Source organism: Prionailurus viverrinus, chromosome A3, assembly GCF_022837055.1.
Source record: "Prionailurus viverrinus isolate Anna chromosome A3, UM_Priviv_1.0, whole genome shotgun sequence".
Classification (NCBI taxonomy): Eukaryota; Metazoa; Chordata; class Mammalia; order Carnivora; family Felidae; genus Prionailurus; species Prionailurus viverrinus.
In genome coordinates this window covers 86,327,808-86,349,782 of record NC_062563.1, presented here as the reverse complement: position 1 = coordinate 86,349,782, position 21,975 = coordinate 86,327,808, and the positions used below count along the sequence as shown (strand labels likewise).

Below are 21,975 nucleotides of genomic sequence, written 5' to 3'. Positions count from 1 at the left end.
TTTGTCACTTTAAATACAAAGGTGGAAGAGATCGCGTAAGTGTAGCGTACTGACCCCATGCTCTGAAATCAAACCAGCCTGGTTTTGAGTAGCATGCTGACTACTCACTACACAAGTATCCCTCAGGAACAATATTACCACAATCCTCATAGGGTTATGAGGATTAAATAAAATCACACTTCTAAACTACTTATTACAGTATACAGAAATACTTGATTACCTAGAACTAATAGCGTAGTATATTATTATTATATTCCATGTCACAGTAGCCAGAAAAAACATTTAAGCAAGTTTTATCCATAAAAAGAAAACCTTGCCTATGATACAGAGGATGCACTTTGAAAGTCAAGTAAAAAAAAATCCTCAGAAGTGTGGTAGAGACTAAATTAGAATTGTTCAGATGAGATGTACTAAGGTACTAATATACCAAAGAATACTGATATCTCGTTCATGCAGTTTGACAATGTAACTTGTCTTGAAAAGATGGGCATAAGGTAGAAGACAAAATGTACTTAGAGCTAGCTGATATTGAGCCATTCTCGGTACCCAGTTACGTAGGAGCAGAACTCCTTAAACAGTGACTTAAATCAGATGGAAGTTTATGTTTATCTCATTTAGGAGAAGTGTAGAGATAGTCAATCCAATGCTGGTATGTATGCCCAGAGCTACCATGGGCCCATTATTCTTCCAGCTCTCAGGCCGACCATCCCTACGGTGCAAGCCTTATTTTCATTGTCCAAGATGGCTGCTGGAGCCATTACATCTGCATTCTAAACTACAGGATTTTGAAAGGCGAAGAGAAAGGTATTTCTCTTTTTTTTAGCAAAGTAAGTTCCATACTTTCATAAGTTTCCTCCTAGGGTTTTATTGGCAGGTACTTGGTCACATGATCATCTTTAGCAGCAAGGGAGCCTGTGAAATATAGTCTTTACTCTGAAATAATAATTTGGTTCTCTTACTGAGGAAAAAGAGGGTACTGGAGAGTGAGAAGAAACTAAACTCCCCAGCCACACCCAACTCATTCTTCTTCTCTGAATATTCTTTATCTCTCTCTCTTTTCATTCCTGGCTCTTCTCTCTCTCCTTTTTCTCAATGACTATTTTACTTTTCCCTATAGATTCCATCCTTTCAATTTTTCATCCATTCCAAACCTCAATTACTGAGTTTATGTGAGAAGAAGAAGGTGTCAAAAGGGCTGGTCTGTGGTCCATTTCTCTCACTATAACCAGGGGGAGATTCCCAAGGTGAGAAGGTAGATGGCCCTGTCTAATGTCCATGTAAACCTGTTGATTACTGGATTTCCTGGAATTGACTAGAGATTTTATATGAAAAGAGTCCTTATCTGTAAAATTTCTTTAGCAGGATATTCGTATTTCAGGATCATTTACAGTAAATAAAACTAGAATCTGTGCCAGAGAGGAGGTAGGTGGGGAATGAATGAAATGGATAAAGGAGATTAAGAGTACACTTAACTTGATGAACAATGAGAAATCTATAGAATTGTTAAATCATTATACTGTACACCTGAAACTAATATAATACTATATGTTAATTATAATTCAGGAAAAAAAAACCCTAGGATCTGTGGATTTAAGTCATGATCTCTAACAAAAAATGTCATAAAATCTCCTGTGATGATTTGTGCTTAAAAAAAAATTGAGATGTTTCATAGCTTAAGTGTTCTCTACCCAGTGTAGGGTCTGCAAACCTCATTTAGAGACCTCATCTTTCATTTGGGGGCAAAGACTATGTCTCACACAGAAAGGAAGGACTTGCATAGTCACTGAGTTGTATTAGGCAACCCTGTTCTTGATTTCTTGAAATTTGAGATTATTAGCAAAGCTTGACACTGAATAAGAGCTCTAACTTGTAAGGCTAATCTGACATCTGACCCTTTATGATAGTTTGATGTGGATGGTAGCCACATCTATCTAACTTCCAATTTCCTGCTAAATTCCTCTTCAGTATTTCTAACTACTTGCTGGCTATTCCTAAATATTTTATCAGCACCTCAAAATCAACATGTCTAATAATAAACTTCTTATCTGCTCTAAATAAGTTCCTGCTCCTGAATTTTCAGTCAGCGTCCTCCCTTCTTATTCCTCCTTCCTTATCTCTAGTAACACTAAAAAACCTTCACTCCATCCATCTTTTCCTTTGTATTTTTATTCCCTCCTTATTAGTCTTTCTGATTCCAGTTCTTCTGGCCACTAATCCGTCCATTATGTTAATCTCCCCATAACACTCCTCTACACAAACACAATAGACTTCTGGGGAAATACAGTGAAGAAGACACATACATGGTCATGAAACCTAATGAAATAAACAACAGTAACATACACAGTTGACCCTTGAATAACCCACAGTTAGGGAAGCCGACCCTAACCTCCTTACTATCCACACATTCAAGAATCCAAGTATAAATTTGACTCCCCAAAAACTTAACTACTAATAGCCTACTGTTGACTAGAAGCCTTACCAATAACATAAATAATCAGTTAACACATACTTGGTATGCTGTATGTATTATATACTGTATTCTTATAATAAAGTAAGCTAGAGAAAAAATGTTATTACAAAATAAGGAAGAAAGAGTACATTTATACTACTGTACTGTATTTATCAAAAAAATCTGCATATAAGTAGACCCACATAGTCCAAACTCATGTTGTTCAAGGGTCAACTGCGTATAGATATAGATAGATAGATAGATAGATAGATAGATAGATAGATAGATACTCACTTTGGAAAGAACCAGATGTAATATCAAGTGTATTATCCAAGGTGAGTAAAATGGAAAGGAGCAATAGGAAAACTGTATACGGTTATGCAAAAAGGAAAGGGGGTGGAGAGAAAGAGAGGAAGGAAGGAAGGAAGGAAGGAAGGAAGGAAGGAAGGAAAAAGAAATATGAAAAGACTAGAACCTCCAAAGTTCTACTCTGGAAGAAATAAATATCATGGGAAAGAAAAGAAAATAATACAACAAACGCTGGAAATTTTAAATGCATAAAGAGAATATGAACCAAGAGATACATATATCAAATATAATGAAATAAAAAGACGTATTTCAGGGCTAAAGATGTTCTATATGTCCACCCAAGAGTAAAGCTCTGTTCGAAGGAAACTCACTCCCTTAATCAGTGACACAAAAAATAATAAAAACAAGTTTATGTTCAACTCAAGAAGATATGAAAGACCAACAAAATTAAAGCGAGGAAAACAGCAACAAAATAATTAATATAACAACATAAAGTAACAAACGAAAAGAGAGCAAAGCAGTTGACTTGATAAGTGAATCTGCAATGCTCCTTTTATAGGATTTTTTTCTTGTGCTTCCCAACAACCAAAATGTCCCATCTCCTTAAGCCGGATCATTAACGGACAAGAGCAAGAATTGTGCCATTCATCTTTGTAACATCACAGCCTAGGACCATAAATGTTTGTTAAATAATGATGTGAAATAGTCTTGAATCTCCAGGTTATAAAAAGATCCTAGCTGGCTTCTCAGATGAATCTTTGCCACACAGATAAGGATTGGGGCCACCAAGAAGGTACAGGGCAGAGAGTCAGTGAACCACAATGCCTTTGGAGGTGTCCTCACAAGAATGCCCCATGAGGATCTACTGATTTAATTCCATTTGAATGTGTGTGCCTCTTCCTGTGATCTCCATCTCCACCAGTGCCCACTCGGGGGTGTGTTTGCCTAGGCAACACCTTCCCTCAAGGAAGGTCTTCTTCACCAGTTCAAGGCTATGAACATGGATGAAGAAAAATTCACTGTTATTCTCACTAACCAGTAACTAAACTTGAGCATTTCCCACCATTATGACATAGACAACAAGTCTATGTATTACTACGTAACAACCCCTGAAACTGTTCCCAAGAGACATCACAGATATTTTATGTCACCTTGCAGTCTGGGGAAAGACCTAAAAACTCATTCACATTCATCACTGCTTCCAAATTATGGTAGTTGTTGGCCCTGATGCTAAACCCTGTTTTTAAGGCATTAAATAAAGATTTCATATAAAGAAATGTAATATAAAGATTTATACAGCTATATCATAAACTTTAAAAATATTTTAATCACATTTTAAATTATATTCTTTCTTTGGCATTCCTATGGATTTTACTTAATAAATTTGAAAACATTATTTGAAATTATTTGAATTGAATTGAACATTGTTCAACTGAATTGAACTGAACATTATTTGAAAACATTATTCTGAGAAGAGGCTTACAAACCACTTGATACTGGAAGCACCCAACACCCCCAAATGTGAAGGACCTCCACATTAGGGTCAGCTGCTGAGGATGAATAAAACTTTTCATAGAAGGAAAAATAAAGGTGGGAGTGTGCTATTTTCAGCTTTTGAGAAAAATCTAGTTAGCATAGGAGGTGATTTATCACTTCATGATTTGGTTTTCTAGAAAGAATAAGGAAGGCTGAGGAAAAAACATTCTGAGGCTGCGGCACAGTGGGATCAAAAGCATGAGTCTGGGTTCAAATCACAGAGAACCATTCAATCCTCGTGTGTCCCTGGGCAACTCCTCTGAGTTGAGACTCAGTTTCCTCATCTGTAAAGTGAGGCTGCCCCCTCCTCCCCACCCCTGCCCCATCTTAGAGGACCACTGTGGGGATGGAGCAAGACATTCCTGTGCGGTGGGTGCTCGGCTCAGCCCCAACACAGGATATGTGCTCCTCGTGTCAGTATTCCAGTTAGCCAAGTTTGTTTTCAACAGCGTCCTCTTCCACAGCCTTTCACTGATTTTCTTCCTAGTTTTGAGCTGCATCCCTCACCTCCATTGTACAGACCTGCTTCATGAGGTTAGTTTCTGTCTCTCCTTACCTCTCTGTGCTTTTCAGTTTTTCGGTCACCTGCTCCAGGGATGACCATCCCTTTGCTGTGGGAGAAGTCTTTCCCCCCAGAAATAAAATCAATTTCTGTTTCCGGGCGCAGGTAAAACAGCCATTTCTCTTATGTGAAGTATTCTCCCTCTTGCTTCTCTACACCTCATTTGTTCAGTTCAAGCCTCACCTCACCCAAAAAGCCACCACACCTCTCTCTTCACTGGTGGTAGGAGGCAGGCTTCTGACGCCACCAAACTCTGAACACATAGGCCTTCACTCTAGTGTGGACATTCAACCAAGCATGGCTTCTTTCTCTCTCTCCTGCTTTGCTAGGGCAGGATAGCCTTCTCATGAACAGCCTTGTGGCTTTCCTTTTATATTCCTAGGCACCCCCAACTAGGCGAGGTGAAGAAAAAGCAGTGATTAGCCTTTTTTTAGCAGTCTTCCCTTAAACCCCCTGGTCTCCATGTCTGTGCTGTGAGTTCCCAGGGATAAGATGAGCTAAACTTGGCTTGGAAAGGAACCAGGAGTACTTCTGCTTAACTCCTTAAAGGTCTCCAGAGAAGGCTTGTCTGGAGCTGAATAGTCACCTGAAGGATTCTTGGGAAAGATCTTTCTCCTTCCAAAACTGATGCTCCCTACACACATGAATTCTGCGGTAGAAGAATCCTGGACCAAGCTTTAGGGACTTTGGGGTTTAACCCTGGCTGTCACGGTGACCAGTTATGAGACTTTGAACATCTCTTTCCCATTCTGGCTTTCAATTTCATCCATCATGAAATGAATTATGTGAATTTAATATTCTCACACTCTATGAAGGAGAACTGGACTCATTTTTGTGGGTATATTCCAAAATGTATGCGATTTTTCAAGAAACAGGACTCATGTTTAGGATTTTCTGGCCTTCTCACAAATTCTTTAGCATTCCTTTCCATAAGCATGGAACTTGTTTCACGCTTGAGGGCTTGCTGTGGTGACTGCCACATTGCTGTGTTCTAATGCCTTTGATTTAAGAAATTACTTTTCAAATGTGTAATCATTAGGCAAAATTTCCAAAAGCTCTGTTGTAAATCTGCCTTTCTCCTTTGCTTTAGTTAAGGAAATGGTTTGATTTTACAAAATCATGTCTTTATCCTTCTGTATATGACAATGTGCCCATCTCTTCGCATATCGAAAGTGTGTAAAGAACAGCAAAAAAAACACATAAACACCAGCGTCACCTTGTTGGGCTCACCACCAGGTTTTGGAGACACCACCAGCTGAACAGGCTACCACTCAGCCACTGATGTGAACATGGTGTGGAGTCTCACTTTCATCTCCTGGTTCATTTTGCATGTGCAGACATTAAGGCTACCCAAAGGGTTAGCCTTAGCTTATGTAACAGGCATAAACAGGTCCTCAGATTTCAAGTCTTGGCATTCAGATGCTGGAAAGCATTAATGGTTTTACCAGAGCAGACTTATAGGAAGAAGATATAAATCAGTGAAATTTCTTTAGGACAGAGAAGTTCAAAGGCAAAAAGAGTATGAGTTAGCACTGTTCTCACAATTCCTGTGATCACGGAATCAGCATCTATTCAGTGCTCAAAGAAACATCACAGTATGATTCAGAAAAGGAGGAGGAAGAGGGATGAAAATTACAGGCACACTATGGTCGATGATTATATATGTACGGGTTTTTTTTTTTTTATTTCACTTGATCACAGCACAACGCTTCCACTCACCATAAAGTCACAAGCAGACACAACATCTAGAAATACTACAGATAGTTAAACAAATGAAAAATTGACACATTTGAGGCTGAAAAGCAAAAAGAGGTTTGGTTTTAACATATAAAAAGCTCCTATTTTTAAAAAAAAATTTTAATGCTTATTTATTTTTGAAAGAGAGACAGAGCTTGAGTGGGGGAGGGGCAGAGAGGGAGACACAGAATCCAAAGCAGGCTCCAGGCTCTGAGCTATCAACACGGAGCTCGATGTGGGGCTTAAACTCACGAACTGCGAGATCATGACCTGAGCCAAAGTTGGACACTTAACCGACTGAGCCACCCAGGTGCCCCAAAAAACTCTTATTTTATTGTCAACTCTTATTTAGCAATCCTAATGGAAAAGGTGAACATAACCACAACTAATTATGTCATTTTATTATTTTTTGGTCCAAAGCTAACTTTCCTGATTTTAGAGTGTAATATGTAATTTTGTAAGAAATAAAAATTGCCTTCCAAGGTATGTTGGATTTAGGCTAATGTTTTAGTTTTTATTCTCTGAGAGTACTCTGATTCAGCTGTAGAGTGAGTCTGCTGGATGACAAATAGGAAAAAAATAAAGAGGGTTTTGAAATATGTCTTCCAGGGAAATAAGGTAACTATTAAAAAAATGAACTTTGCTGGCAAAAATGAAGAGTTGACTATATTTGGAAGGAAATGCCATACAAGTGTCAGTTAAATAGCCTCATAGATGTGCTGCTCTAGAATTATTTGAGAGGGAAAAGACAAGTTTACTCTTTAGCTATATACACTCACGAGACTAACAAAAGGTTGAGAAACAAATATCACGTTGCCCAGATTCATGCTGGCTGGGAACAGGCATAGGAACATGGTCACAATACTTCCACAATTACAAAGATGTTCTGATTCTGAAGTTTCTAAAACCCTGAGCTCATCTGACTGCAGACACTCTGCCATTTCCTGTTACACTTTCACCATCAAGTTTCACTGCCTTGTTGTACCAAGGGTGTTGTTAGGAACCTAACTCATATAGCACGGCTAAGAGAGGTAAAGGAATAATTCACACAAAGAGTAATGAAAAGGGGAGATGGTAAGGTTTCCAGATACATAAGCCAAAGTGACAAGTTTTTCTTTGTCAGGCACACTATACACAGTTGTTGGTCCATTCTTCTGATTACTGGTGTGGCTGAAAAGACTTTACCCACATGTTAGTTCATTGGTTCTTCACAACCACCTCATCAGTAGTTATCACAAGTATTATCTTTGTCCCCTCTGAGAAGCTTTACCCAGGGTCACACAGGTGACAGAGCCAAGGCTGGATCAAATCTTCTGGTTCCAAAAGTCCAAATTCCAAAATTCAGAATACCAAACAATGAGGGTATGTTGGAAAGTAGGATGAGCCCTCAATAGCCTGTGGAGCCACTGAATCTCCTTGTTGGCCCCCCACCAACCATTTGTACATCCCTTTCTTTCCTGGGTGCCCAGGGCTGTACCACCAACCTTCACCATCTGCCACTGGATCACATGGCTTCGTTTATACCGAGGGGTAGAAATGCGCAGGTCATCTGTCCCAAGAGTACATCCGTTTTAAAAGAGAAACAAGTCTTAATCCGAAGAATTAATAACTATGATGGGCTTCAAGCACCAGTGACAAATACATCTTGCCCTCAAACCATAATAATGAGGGTGACAGCTGGTGGAAATGGAAAAATGGCTGACAGCCACATCCATGAGGTGTGTCTACTTTCAAAGATTCTATGCTTCACAAGCATGGATACATGAGAAGGAAGAGAAGGACTTAAGGAGAAGCCTAATTGGTCCAAGCCAGTATAACTAAGAGGTAGAAGCAGTATCATCTTTAGACCCAGAAAACCTGAGCTCCTTCCCTGAACCCAACAGGCTTTCAGTGGTCCTTCAGCTGCACTCCTCCCCATGGAGTGAGAAGTCCATGGAGCCAAGGGAACACACTCATCCTGAGCCCAGGCCTTCCCTGGAGCAAGTCAAAATACCCAGAACCCTTTAATAGCCTGGCCAAAAGGCTTTCAGGGTGTGTGGCTTCTCCTGATGATGAGCCTCACCATGTGTGGGCACAGTTGAGGGATAGCCATGGAGCAGTGTTGGGGAGGAGGGCTTGGACAGAACTTGGTCATGCATATTGAGGTGTCCATGTACGTGCACATAAAGTTCCTCACAGTGAGAATAGGGACCAGGGATGAGAAAAGAAGGGATGAAGAAAGAACTAGGAGCCTGTGTTTGTATTCAAATATTAGGAGTGAACTCAAGACCAAGAACAGTCCTAGAGATGGACTACATCAGCATCTGATGAGTACTCAAGATGGTCAGAGAGACCCTCACCCTACAAACACGTGTACCACAGTCCTAGATGCCTAATTGGGTTCCCTTCTGGAAAGCCTCTCATTTCAGGCTATGCCCCAACATTTGTCTTGGCTGAATCCTTATTTCTTTTTGCCAATTAAATGTTGTCAACATATATGCATTTCACCAGTGCCTACTCTTTGCATACATTAGACATTCAGTTACTGTTGGCCACTGGAGATGGTATCTAGTCACATCAGTTTTATAAATTCTGAGCTCCTTGAACACAGTGTTCACTAAGCTGTCCGTTACCTCTGCCTTCTGCCGAAAACCAAGAGTTCTTGGTTGATAGTCTGTATCTAGCACTGGTCAGTGTCCCAAAGGTCTGTCTTTGTTTAAACTTTGAAAGGTCCATCCAGTTATTTTAGTCTGATGCAGTCCACCTCTTCAGTTGCCGGCACCCCTGTGGTTTTAAGATCAAGATCCGCGCTGGACTTACTCCCATTGTAAGAAGACTTCCAATGGAGCAGCATGATCTTCTTGAAGTACTTGATGGTGTTGTTCTTGACGGTCACGAAGCACAGGGTGTTGATCATGCTGTTGCTCATGGCGATGCACTCCACGACGTAGAAGGCCGTGAGGTAGTGCTTCTCCTTGACGAACACGGTGGGGAAAAAGTCGCGCACGATGGTGAAGCCATAGAAGGGAGCCCAGCACAGCACGTAGGCAGTGAGGATGCACATGAGCACCAGCACCGTCTTCCTGCGGCAGCGCAGCCGCTTCCGGATCTGCTCCGTCTGGAAGCCTGGGACCTCCTTGAACCAGAGCTCCCGGGAGATCCTGGCGTAGCACAGGGTCATCGTGACCACGGGGCCCACAAACTCGATGCCAAAGATGAAGAGGAAGTAGGACTTGTAGTAGATCTGCTGGTCCACCGGCCAGATCTGGCCACAGAAGATCTTCTCTTGGCTCTTGACAATGATGAGGACCGTTTCGGTTGTGAAGTAGGCTGAAGGGATGGCGATGAGGATGGACACCATCCACACCAGGGCAATCAAGCCAGTGGCTGTTTGATACTTCATCCTGGGTCTCAGCGGGTGGACGATGGCCAGATATCTAGTACAAGAACACAAATGGGTTCAACCACTGTAATGAGGTAGTGCTGGGTGGTGATATTGTTTTTGCAACATGAGAAGGTGCCACCGAATGGCACATGTGGAGGAAAAACAACCATGTGAGCTTTTCCAGAAAGGCAGACTTGAGTGCAAACCCCGGTTCTACCCCCTTACTAGCTATCACAACCTTGGGCAAATTTTGTTCAATCATTCTGAGTCTCGGTTTCATTACCTACAAAAGCTTTTGTTTGTGCTAATAGATGCACAATTTTTGGCACAGGTTTAGACATGATATATACTCAATAAATACTAACTATTATTCAAAGTAGTAATAATGCCTCCCGTTGGTTTCTGGCCTGGCACTATTCCCAGGTCTTTCTTGTTTCCAAGATTACTCCTCCTAATTAGCCCATAGTTTTTAGAGCTAAGAGGGCCTGATAATTCCAAAGAGTTGTCGGGAGATCTTGCCCTTTCCAGTGGAAGCAGTGGGCAAAGTCTTCAACCTACATTTTTAAAAATTTTGCTTCAAAGGTAAAAGAAAAGCATGTGACCATTTACCTTATTTTCCAGGTGTAAAAATGGAGCCTGGAGACAGATGACTGACTCTCTCAAGGTCATATACCACAGGACCCTTGATAGAAAACATTTAACCCTATCTCATGGTAGATGTGAAAAATCAATCAAGAATATACATGAATGTTGTTTTTTTTTTTCAACCACAAAGCACTAGACAGTGAAAGATATTGCTTTTGTTCTTTCCCAAAAAACCACACTGCTGTTGCCACAGTGGTCCAGGAACGAAGAAAGAGCACTTTCTGGGGGATGTGAGTCATTTGTGTGGTATGAAAGCCTCCTTCCCAGAGAGAGAGCACATACTTATGCAGAGAGCTCTGGTTTCCTGGAAGGCTTTCCCTGTCTGGCAGGGGGTAGCAGTTGGAGAAGGAGAAAGATGAGGAGTGAAGTGGGAGGGAGTGATAAATAATGCTGGAAATAAACACATTCTCACGTGTCCATAGCTTATCCCAGGTAGAGCCAAGAGCAAATGTGAGAGAAGGCTGAAGGAAAGCCAGACCAACTTTATTTCCTTTGAAACTAATCCCTTTTAGGTCATCATTCTTAGGATTTTGATTGGAAGAGGAGGTTCATTCCTATTTTTTTCCTGATTATATTCCTGATGTGTCTGTCCCTCCTCCCCCCAACATAGGCAGCCAACTCCATTGAGTGTCATTTGGAGAGTTTACAGGAGTGAGATTCCTGCTCTCTTCAAGAGATGTCAGATGAAGTTGGATGGGTTGTGTCCACCCTCTGGACACCTAGTGGGCTGCCTGACATGCTGTGCCACCAACAGAAATCTCTGGCCTCTTGCCGATCTCCCAGGTGCTGAAGGGTGGAATGCGAATGTCTGCAGGGTGTTGGCAATGCTTCTGTCAATGCACATGCATGGACCCTTCATAAAGACCACAGTGCTCCTGCTATATTAAGTGCACCAAACTTGCTCAGACTCATGACAAAAACTAAGAGTTTAGCACCTTTGCTCTCACTCACTCTCTCCCTCTTTATCTGCCCTGCCATGTTCTATTGATTACTTTGTCAAAGAATATTTCCATATTTATACTTGTTAACCATATGAATTTTCACTATATTAATTCTATTCCTTCCTTTCCCAATAACAATTTCCTAAGTCTTTGTGATGTTTCAAGGTCAGAGTGTTTTTTTCAATGAACAAATAGGAAAGAATGCCGATCTAGCAGAAGACCATGAATCCAGTCCCAGCTTTGCCACAAACTTTTTATGTGATTTGAGTCCTTTTTCTTAGCTCTGTGGGCTCAATTTCCTCATCTGTAATATGGAAATATCACCGGCCTTGCCAACCTCACAGGGATACTACGAGGCTCTAATTAGACACTATGAGGTAGGGAAATTGAAAGACTCCATAAAAATCTGCTTTTTGCTCCTTTTCTTGCTTCTATTCTTGCTAGACACTGCACCCCCACTTTACATGTGCCTCAGAATGCAAAGAGTGCATGTCCTCCTTGTAAGGGACAAGGAATTAATGATTTCTTCAGACTAGATAGCACCTAAGGAAGGACCAGGTGAGAATGACCTGGCGAAGCCATCATATACATATTCCAGACCACTGGCTCTAAACATCCCGATGCATCATTCGAATAACACCTGGGCCTTGGTCTTTGTTCTAACCAGTTCCATGATGCCTGACAGGGCACGTCCAGCAGACCACCATCCCCAGTAAAAACCCCAGACCCTAAACAAAGGAAAGACTCTCTTTCCTTTCCTTTCTGAGTCTCCCACTCTGTACCTGCATTCTCTGTAAACCTTCAGTAAACTCTTTCACCTCCTTCTGGCTCACATTTGCTTCCTGTCCCATGTGCAGCCAGGGACCCCCTTGGCTGGTACTGCAGGACCCCTTCTGGGTCCTCAGACTTGGTCTGCTGGCATTAACTGCACATAAACAACCACAGGCTACTAACATACAAGAGATGGTTAGCAGCCTAAAAAATGTATTTTTTCAGGGGCACCTGGTGGCTCAGTCAATTAAGCGTCCAACTCTTGATTTTGGCTCAGATCATGATCTCATAGTTTGTAGGTACAAGCCCATGCTGTCAGCACAGAGCCTGCCTGGGAATTCTCTCTCTCCTCTCTCCACCTCTCCTCCACATACTGGCGTGTGCGCGTGAGCACGCTGGCTCGCTCGCTCTCGCTCTCAAAATAAATAAATAAACTTAAAAAAATAAAATAAAATGTATTTTTTCAAAGCTATTCTGTATACACAGCAACTTTTTTTACCTGTTATTGGCAAATACTTCATTTTCAAGTTCTCTGCTACTTTTTATTTCATTGAATCTATTTTTACATAAAAATTAATCTTCAGGGTAATCTGTGACTCCCCATCAGATGTTTATTTCATCTTGGCTTTCCCTGCCTTCGCCCCAACTCCATTCCCAGGGTTAGAACCAGGAGCTGTGCAAGAGTCCTTCCAAATACATTTACCAAAAGGAAAATTGCAAAAAAACTGTTTCAAGGATTGCCACCAGTCTTGGCTTGTGCTAGGATCAGAACTCCAGAACTCTAACATTAGTAATACTTGCTTATGTTTGTAAAACAGCTTGTAATTTACAGAGCATTTTCAAATCAACTTTCTCATTACATATCCCCAAGTCTATTGAACAGGTAATACAGCAAAGATGGCCATTTCACAGATGAGCAAACTGAAGTTTGCAGAAGTTAAATAACCTGCCAAAGGCCACAGAGCTAGAAATTGACAGAACCATGGTCCAGGCTCATCCATATCTTGCTCCAAATCCAGGAGGGTCTCTAATATGACATTTGTCCCCTCCCTTTCCAATCAGAGCAAGCAATACCCCTTTTTCCTAGCATCCTAGCAGAATCGTCGCATCCTTTTCCTCTTTTCTCTCCATCACAGTTGGTTTCTGCTTATTGATGTTCCAAGAAGAAGTCAGGCAACTGGCAGCTACTTTCTCTGCTTATGCATATGCCCTTGGCTTGCCCTGTGTCTACCATTATAATGGCTCAGGTCCAGATCCACTTAGAGCCAACATTTCCCAGAGAACAAAGAATAAAGGCTGCTGGACAAAGAAATATCCAGGCAGTGATTGTGTGATGATGGTGAGCTTGGTGATTAAGCAAAGAATATTTGGGCTCCCTCTGTGCCCAGGACCCAACCCCAGATCAAACACAGAAATGGTATTTACAGCAGCTTCTAGGCCAGTCATGAAACGGTCAGGGAATTCAGGACCCACTCCTCGGGCTGGTCAGCCCCATCAGTGAACTCACTGGGGAGGCTTTGTGATTTCCTAAAGCTGAGCACAAGTACTCAAGCCTTAGCTGGCCCCAGGCAGCAGAACAGAAGAGTGGTCAGTGGGCAGGCTGACCGGCCATTTCCCCTGGATTTTGGATAAAGAAGGGAGTGTCACCCAGTATCCCACATGCTCTGAGATCTATGGGTTCACATCAAGGCCAGTGCATGTGTCTCCACATCTAAGGGGAAACCCAGACCTTGGGGGACACAGTCCTCTGATAATCTTTTTCAGCTCCCTGCTTTATCAGGTTTGACTTCCTATATGTAGATTTTGAGATCTTCTGAAATTTGAACCTATCTTTTGTGATCTCTACTCGGCTTATATTCCTTGTCCCCAAGGGTCCCTTAGATCTCCCCAAGGGACCTCATACCTCAAGCATTCCCACCTTATCTTTTGCAAACACTGCCCCACTACCCTCCTGGAAAACTTTTCCTGTCCTTTGCTGATTACCACTTGTTTAAGGCCAGTTAAATGTTCACCTCCTCCTGGAAGCCTCCGCCACCTACTCCAGTATACAATGACCTCATGCTTCTGTAAATCCCATTAAAAAAAATTTTTTTTAACGTTTATTTTTAAGAGAGAGAGAGAGAGCATGAGCAGGGGAGGGGCAGAGACAGAGGGAAACACAGAATCTGAGGCAGGCTCCAGGCTCTGAGCTGTCAGCACAGAGCCCAACACGGGGCTGGAACTCACAAATGATGAGGTCATGACCTGAACCAAGGTCGGATACTTACCCGACTGAGCCACCCAGGCACCCAGGTAAATCTTATTTAAAATTTGTCCCTTACTTTATGTTGTTTCCTAAGTGTTATCCACCGTCCCCCACCCCCTCCAGATGGCAAGCTCCTCGAGAGCAGGGATCACCTCTTACTTTTGTTGTAACTTTTTGATGTCAGTGAATTCGGGCACCAAGGATTCCAGTAAAACTTCACTCTCAGCAAGTGCTTGGCACCGGATGAATAGGAATGGAATGAGTCATCGTGACAATTCTCAAAAAGACTGCAACCTCTTTTGGAAACAGGACACAAATGTGTTTACCTAGCCTGAGACTGGGAGGCCGTCTGAGGCTCAATAATAAAAGGTTGAAAGTGCAGGTGAAGAGGTTCGAGCCACATTTTGCAGACAATGGAGTTAGGAGAGGTCTTTCGAGCAAGAGTGGGGAGACAAGCACAAGATTAATTTAGCTGCAGTCTTGCTTTCTTCCCTCAGGCCACAGGAGCCTTTTCTCTGTTCTTAGAACACTTCATGTTTGTTCCTGTCTTGGGGCCTTTGCACTGATAATTTCCTTTGTCTGGAATGCGTTTTCCCTATCTTCCCAAGGCTGGCTTTTTTTTTTTTTTCTTTTTCTTCCAGAGTTCCCTTCAAATGTCTTCTCCTCAGAGACACATTTCCTACGTACCTGGAGTAACTCCCACCCTGCATCATTCTCGATGTTCTCATGTTTGTCTTTTTTGTTCGGAGTATTTGTAACGCTCTGAAATTGCCTTCTTTGTGTGCCTGACTGTTACCTCTCTCCAAGGCAAGGGGCTTATTTTTCTTATGCACTGTCATATCCCCAGTGCTTGGAATGGTATCTGTCACATCATAGCTGCTCTACAACAATGCTCCATTTGAATGAATGAATGTTTAGCATGGATTGTGAGGGGTGGAGCTTTGGCAGAGGGGCAGAGCTGAGAGACACTGAGGCAAGGAGCCCAAGAGGAGGCTCTGACAGCCAGGCCTGAGTGAACAGGGAGGAGGTAGCCACGAGCATTAGCAGGTCCTATAAAGAAGCTGTGCTAGCGCAGAGGGAGAGCCATGGAGCTAGTCACAGACATAGAGAAGATAGAAGATAAATAGTTCTGTTGTGCCATATCTTCATAGCTGCATGTCTTAGAAACTTTTATCATGTTTTTTAATATCACGTCATAAAACAACCACTTCAGTGAAAATGAAGAGGTCAGCCAATCGAAAATATTCATTAGTTTACCTGGGTTTGTTTTGTTGTTGTTGTTCCTTTAAGGATTAATTTAAGAATTATACTATCCACTGTTTATTTGGTGCTTACTCTGGCTTATGCCTTGTTCTAAACAATTATATATTATTTCACTTAATCCTCAAAGCAACCCAATACATTAGGTTTTCTTATTATTCCCTTTGTATACGTGAGAAAATTGAGGCAGAGAGATGTTAAAGAGCTAACATGAGGTTCTAGGGTTAATAGGTGCTGCAGCAGGAGTTTAAACCCAGCAAAATAACCACTAACGCTACCCCTGTAATTTCATTAAATAAAAACAAAGGTATTTTTATAACTGTAGTGTATTTGGTATATCGAGATAAATATGAGTTGCTCAAGGGGGTGCCTGAGTGGCTCAGTCGATTAAATGTCCAACTTTGGCTCAGGTCATGATGTCATGGTTCGTGAGTTCCAGCCCCGCGTCGGGCCCTGTGCTGACAGCTCGGAGCCTGGAGCCTGCTTCGGATTCTACGTCTCTCTCTCTCTCTCTCTCTCTCTCTCTCTCTGCCCCTACCCAGTTCGCACTCTGTCTCTCTCTCTCTCTCTCTCTCAAAAATAACTAAACACTGAAAAATACTTTTAAAAAAACGAGTTACCCAAAACTAACCAAATAGAACATGAAAATCACTGATCAAATCCTGAACAACACATGAGGCCAGACAAAAATCAGTGAAGTCCTGCACTGCAAAACTGAAATTAAATGGTAAAAACACATAAAAATAGTGGGAAGCAAAGATCAAAACATCAGTAAGGGAACTTCACACCTTGGAGCAGCTGGTTAGTTGGTCAAGGCCACTGGATGGCCTGTGCAGGCAACACTGCTTTCCCCCAGTGTCTGGGTTCAAGTTTCTAATCACAACCCCACTGTAAACCATCGCAGTCCCAAGATACAAAGCATGTTCTCCAATTAATCTTTCTTATTGTATCTAAATTACATTACATAAACTCACAGTGCACGAGAAGTGCCTGTAGGATTCCAGACAGCTGAGTTTGATATAAAAGTAGTGTATTAATGTGAAAAAGTTCAATAGAACAAGGTTGATTGATTCACACAGATATTACCTCTTACATGTTCAGAAGAACCTAGTACCCCTTAATTTATCCTGGCTCCTGTCCCCCTTGAAGCTACTCCCTTCTGCAGTGTTACCCCTTTTGACAAGTGGCACCATACATCGTAAAATGGATGGCACCCAGGAGTGGGAGCCTGCCCTGCCCAGGGAACAAACACTACCATACCCCATTTTTAGTGGCTGAGAGCACCCGCTCTGCAAATATGTCTTGCCGGAGTGAAACTTCAGGAAAGGGTCCTCTATGCTTTCAGCTTCTACTTTCAGAAAGGTCAGAGACAGGGTTCCTGGAGCTCTTCCTTGACAGCTCTAAAGGGCACTTAGAGCTGTTTGACTGGGCCCCTCCTGATTCACCCAAGGTCTGTCCCTGGGTGGATAAAATACCGTGGGGCTTCCAGACTGCTGTGGAGGACCCTGGCCAAAGTAGCCCTCTGCAGGGGTGACAACTCTGAGTACCTTCTACAGGTGACAGAGCCAGGGCTCTTTAAGCTGCTAACTCCTTGACATTCCTCCTGGGAGAAAAGAGGCTGAGGCCCCAGCTCACAATGCTTTTAAAGCCAGGTTCCTTCTCAATCTCCCCTGGAGAGTGGCCTGTTTCCAGGTTATCCAATCTCTGGTTATTCTGACTTTGGCTTCAGAAAACAGGTTCTATCTGCTGTGTTCCTCCCAGGAACACTGCCTGGGATGTCCTGATTGCGGGGGCAGGCTAGACTCCACCAGAGCCCTGAGGCCATGAAACAGGTTAAGCATCTGTGCTCCAGGCTCTCTGGGTTAAGGGAGAGAGACGTGCTGTTCAGATCCAAGTACACGGAGGCCCTGACCCTCCAGGTAACTGGCTCTGGACTGTACCAAGGTGCTCTGGAATGAGAGTCAACTTTGGGCAGAGGAGCTTGCAAAGTTTTTCCTGAGGGAACAAAAACTACCCTGGTTCATTGGCACAGATGATTGTCCTAAATGAAAAGACTGAACATAACAGAAGAAAGATTTTCATAGACTGCTCTTATTGCGTTTATTTCCCATCATTAGAAATAGATCTTCTACATTGTCGCATGCAAACATATGTAAAGGAGCAAAGTGATTAATGCAACAACCAAAAAGAACAAGTAGACATTTGTTCTCTTTTTCTTTCTTTCCTTTTTTTTTTCAAATCAAATCTGTCAATCTTATTTTAAAATAAACCGGTTTGCAACAACATGGATGGAACTAGAGTGTATTATGCTAAGTGAAATAAGTCAGTCAGAGAAAGACAAGTACCGTATGATTTCACTCATATGTGGAATTTAAGAAACAAAACAGATGAACCTAAGAGAAGAAAAGCAAAAATAAGATAAAAACAGAGAAGGAGACAAACCGTAAGAGGCTCTAAAATACAGAGAACAAACCATGTGTGGAGTTGCTGGTGGGGTGTTGGGTGGGGGATGGGCTAAATGGGTGATGGACATTAAGGAGGGCACTTGTTGGGATGAGCACTGGGTGTTATATGTACGTGATGAATCACTAAGTTCTAGTCCTGAAATAATTATTACACTATATGTTAACTAACTTGGATTTAAATTAAAAAAAAAAGAAAGAAAAATTGGTGTTTGGGGTTGTGGTCGAGGGTGCTCACGGTTTAGTAGAGACAATCTTCCTCAAAATTCCCAACTTGACTCAAGAAGTACTTGCCTGGAACTTAAACTTGAGCCTCCACATTTCTTCTTACCTATGTACCTCTAGACCTTGAATATCTAGGATACATCTAGGAGCACGTCCATAGCAGAGGGACCACAGGCCCTTCCCCCTGCCCAACTCTAGGGAGCTCTGCTACCTGTGCCTGCTCACAGCTGGAAAACTAGAACTCTCCTTACAGTCAATGGACCAACTTTTGAACCTCCACGCATCCACACCTATAGGAATACAGACACCTCTCTTCAACCCACACCTACAGTAAAGGAAAGCACAATTCCGATGTTCCTTTCCTTGTTGTCTCCAGCACCCTCTTACTCACCTGTCAATGGCGATGGCCAGCAGGGCATTGGTGGAGACGTAGAGAGAAACGGTGCGCAGGTAGTTGACAGAGGCACACATGACATGGCCATGTTCCCAGGACAGCTGGCGCACCACATAGTAATCCATCTCAAAGGGGCAGCAGACAATGGCCACCAGGAAATCAGAAATGGCCAGGTTGGCAATGAGCAGGTTGGTAAGGTTGCGCAGCTTCTTATAGCGGGCCAGGGCGGCAATGAAGATGAAGTTGCCAATGCCACAGACCAGCATGATGCCCACTAGGGCCATGCCAATGACGATCTTGGCAGCAAAGAAAGTCCTGGAATTGGTCACATCCTCATCTTCATCCAAAGGCATATCATAGTCACCATAGCTGAAGTTGAATGGGAAGGAAGCAGCTTGGGCTCCGTGGGGGGGAAGCACAGAAAGGAAGTTGGTGGAGGTGTTGGTGGTGTTCTCATCCATGACCCCCGTGGTGATCTCCATCTGGCCAAGTAGTGCTCTGAACAACACTGCTTAGAATTCCTCTGGGATGATGTGTGGGAGGCTGTCTCCCCTCTCTGCTCACACTCAGTTCTCCCTTAATGAGTCAGAGTGTCTTTGCCAGCATCCTTGGGGTACAGTATCCAAGCTCCATCCTAAGCCTTTGAAAGACATACAAACAGTTGGCTACATATATGAGTGAACTTGGCCAAATGTAAAGCCATCCTGTAACCCAAGCAGACCCATTAGCCACCTGCTCAGAATGAACATTGAGTGATGGAGTGGAAATAAAGGAACCAGGGAGAGAGAACAAATGAATAAAAACCACATACTCACTCATACAGGGAAGGCTGGATTGCTATAGAGACAACCAGGCACTGGTTCAGTTTATTTCATTTCCACTGAAGATCTGAAATGTTGCAATTTTGCTCAAGGACCTAAGTTGAGGGTGGGGAAGCTATAGAGAATGCAAGTGACCTGCTCCAAATGTCACTCCCTGTCCTAATAGCTTGAACTTTGTGAAATTGTCCCATTCTGTGACTTAAAAGAAATTATTCTGAGTATCAGCAACCCTGTCTGAGACAACCCTGTCTGCTCCCCACGAGCTGGTCTCCCTCCTCTGGCAGAACACTTCCTCTGGCAAAATCCCAGAACCTATCTAGTAGCCCCCTTTCCCTCTCCTCACTAGGTTTCCTGTCCCCACATCCAAGTCTGCTATGACCCTGGCAGACAGGCACAGCATTTACCAAGGCTTGTCCCCAGGCAGAGGCTGCAGGGTTGAAGTCACAGCCTAGTCGCTGAGTGGCTTAGAAAGGGGGCTTTGGAGCAAAATCCTTCCTTGGCTGGTTGTGTGTCCTGAGGTAAAGAGCTTAAACACTCAGAGTTTCAACATCCTCCAGGCAGCAGATCAATAACATCTGTAAAGTGCAGAGCTCCCTAGAGAGGGAGGCTGTTACACCCTAGGACTGCAAAGAATTACTCTGGAGTGCTCAGGCCTCCTCAGTCAGCTTCAAGGAAGGGGAGGGAAATCCTGACCCAGATGACCCCACCACATCACATAAAGGGGGTGGGAGTGTGGTTAGCTGCACTGCTGGAGACCAAAGCCCAAGAGGGACCCTTGCCCTCTCCCTGCAGTCCTACTCCCTCCCAGAGCCTGAAAACATCAGACCAAGTTGCTGGGATATAAGAGGGCTGGAGTCTGGAGAGGGCAGGAAAGTATGGAAAACCTGAGGTTCCTGGAACAAAAGACACATAGCAGCCCCCTGCACCCCTCAGGACATCTTGCTGCCCGCACTCCTCAGCAGCAACGTAGCCAGAGCTTGTCTTTGGGGAACCCGCATTAAAATCCCTCTGCACCCCGATGAGGCCCAGCCACTACCTGCCTCTCTCCCCCAACTCCTCACCCCCATTTTTCTCCCCCTTGTATCCCTTCCTCTGAGCCATCAGTTCTGTCCTTCTCAGTCCCTGCCCTTTGTCCCTGTCAGGTGTGAGAAGCACAACCGTGGTCTGAAAGGTCAGAGGGGGCCAAGTCTTGGGGTCTGGACAGGTACAGCTGCAATCCTGGTGAGACAGTCCTCACTCCTTGCAGGCCCTGTGTATCTCGGAGGCACGCCCCCCCTCCCCCCACGCCTGCTCCCGGAGGGGTACCCTCCGAGCATGTACCTGGAAGGCTCCAAGTCAGGTTTTCAAAACAAAAGGTAATAAAAACTTCTTGGGGCACCGGGGGTGTTGGGAAATTTAACACTAGGGGAGAAATTGTCCAGCGCTCTTTTTTCTTGTGTTCTCACCTCTCAAAGACGAATTCCCTTCCGTTCCCACCCAGTGTCCTCTGGGGGCCCTGTGGTTTAGCGCTCGCCCCGCGGCCAGACCCTGCCCAAGGCTGGAAGCCTCTCTGCAGCCCCTGCCGAGAAGCCCGCTGGGGCTCCCAGCTTTCTCCTCGGAGTCGCGGAGGCTACTCCAAGGGCAGAGGGATGGGTAACCCGCCCGGCTCCCCTGAGGAAATGAGCGCGAAAGCGAGTCTCTGGAAAAGCCTCCTCCCCACTCAAAAAGCGCCCCACCCCCCGCACCCGGTGGCCGCGCTAGCCGCGTGGGGTCCTCAGAGCATCTCTCCGGGAGGGCGCGCTCCCTACCTGCGGCATCCCGGCGGGCGGACCAGGTGCGGTTTTTTATCCGGGGACGAAGACAAGAGCCCCTGCGCCCAGAGGCCCGCAGACACCGGAGCGGTCCCCGCTCTTCCTCCTCTTCTCCGGGTTCGCTCCCTGCCCGGGCGGGAGTTACGCTCGCGCGCCGCCGCAGACCCCAGGAACGCAAGCCCCGCGGCAGGGCCACCCCCGGCCCGGGCCCGCCCCGCACTGGCGCTCCCCGCCCCCGGTGGCCGCGGGGCGCCCTGGGCACCGGCGGCTGATTAGAAGAGGCGTGCTCGGGCCGGGGAGCCGGACACGTCGGGGTCGCTGCGCGGGCGCGCGGCTGGCGACCCTGGAGTCGCGGCCGGGCCGGAGTGTCGGGGAAGCAGAGGCGGCAGCCGGCAGCGAGGACACGCGGGAGGGAGCCGGGCGCCGGGCGGCGCGCGCTCCCCAGGCTCAGGCTCCAGAACGAC

General features: G+C 44.3%; 1 protein-coding gene across 1 annotated transcript; it reads right to left on the bottom strand.

Moving 5' to 3' along the window:
• Positions 1-6,812: 6,812 nt before the first annotated feature.
• On the bottom strand, positions 6,813-21,540 carry PROKR1 (prokineticin receptor 1). The gene is made up of 3 exons (XM_047851703.1): positions 21,509-21,540; positions 18,898-19,540; positions 6,813-10,009 (listed from the first exon to the last, which is right to left on the bottom strand). The coding sequence occupies exons 2-3, from the start codon at positions 19,380-19,382 to the stop codon at positions 9,313-9,315; spliced, it is 1,182 nt and encodes a 393-aa protein (XP_047707659.1). The 5' UTR covers positions 19,383-19,540; positions 21,509-21,540; the 3' UTR covers positions 6,813-9,312.
• Between the last annotated feature and the right edge of the window lie 435 nt (positions 21,541-21,975).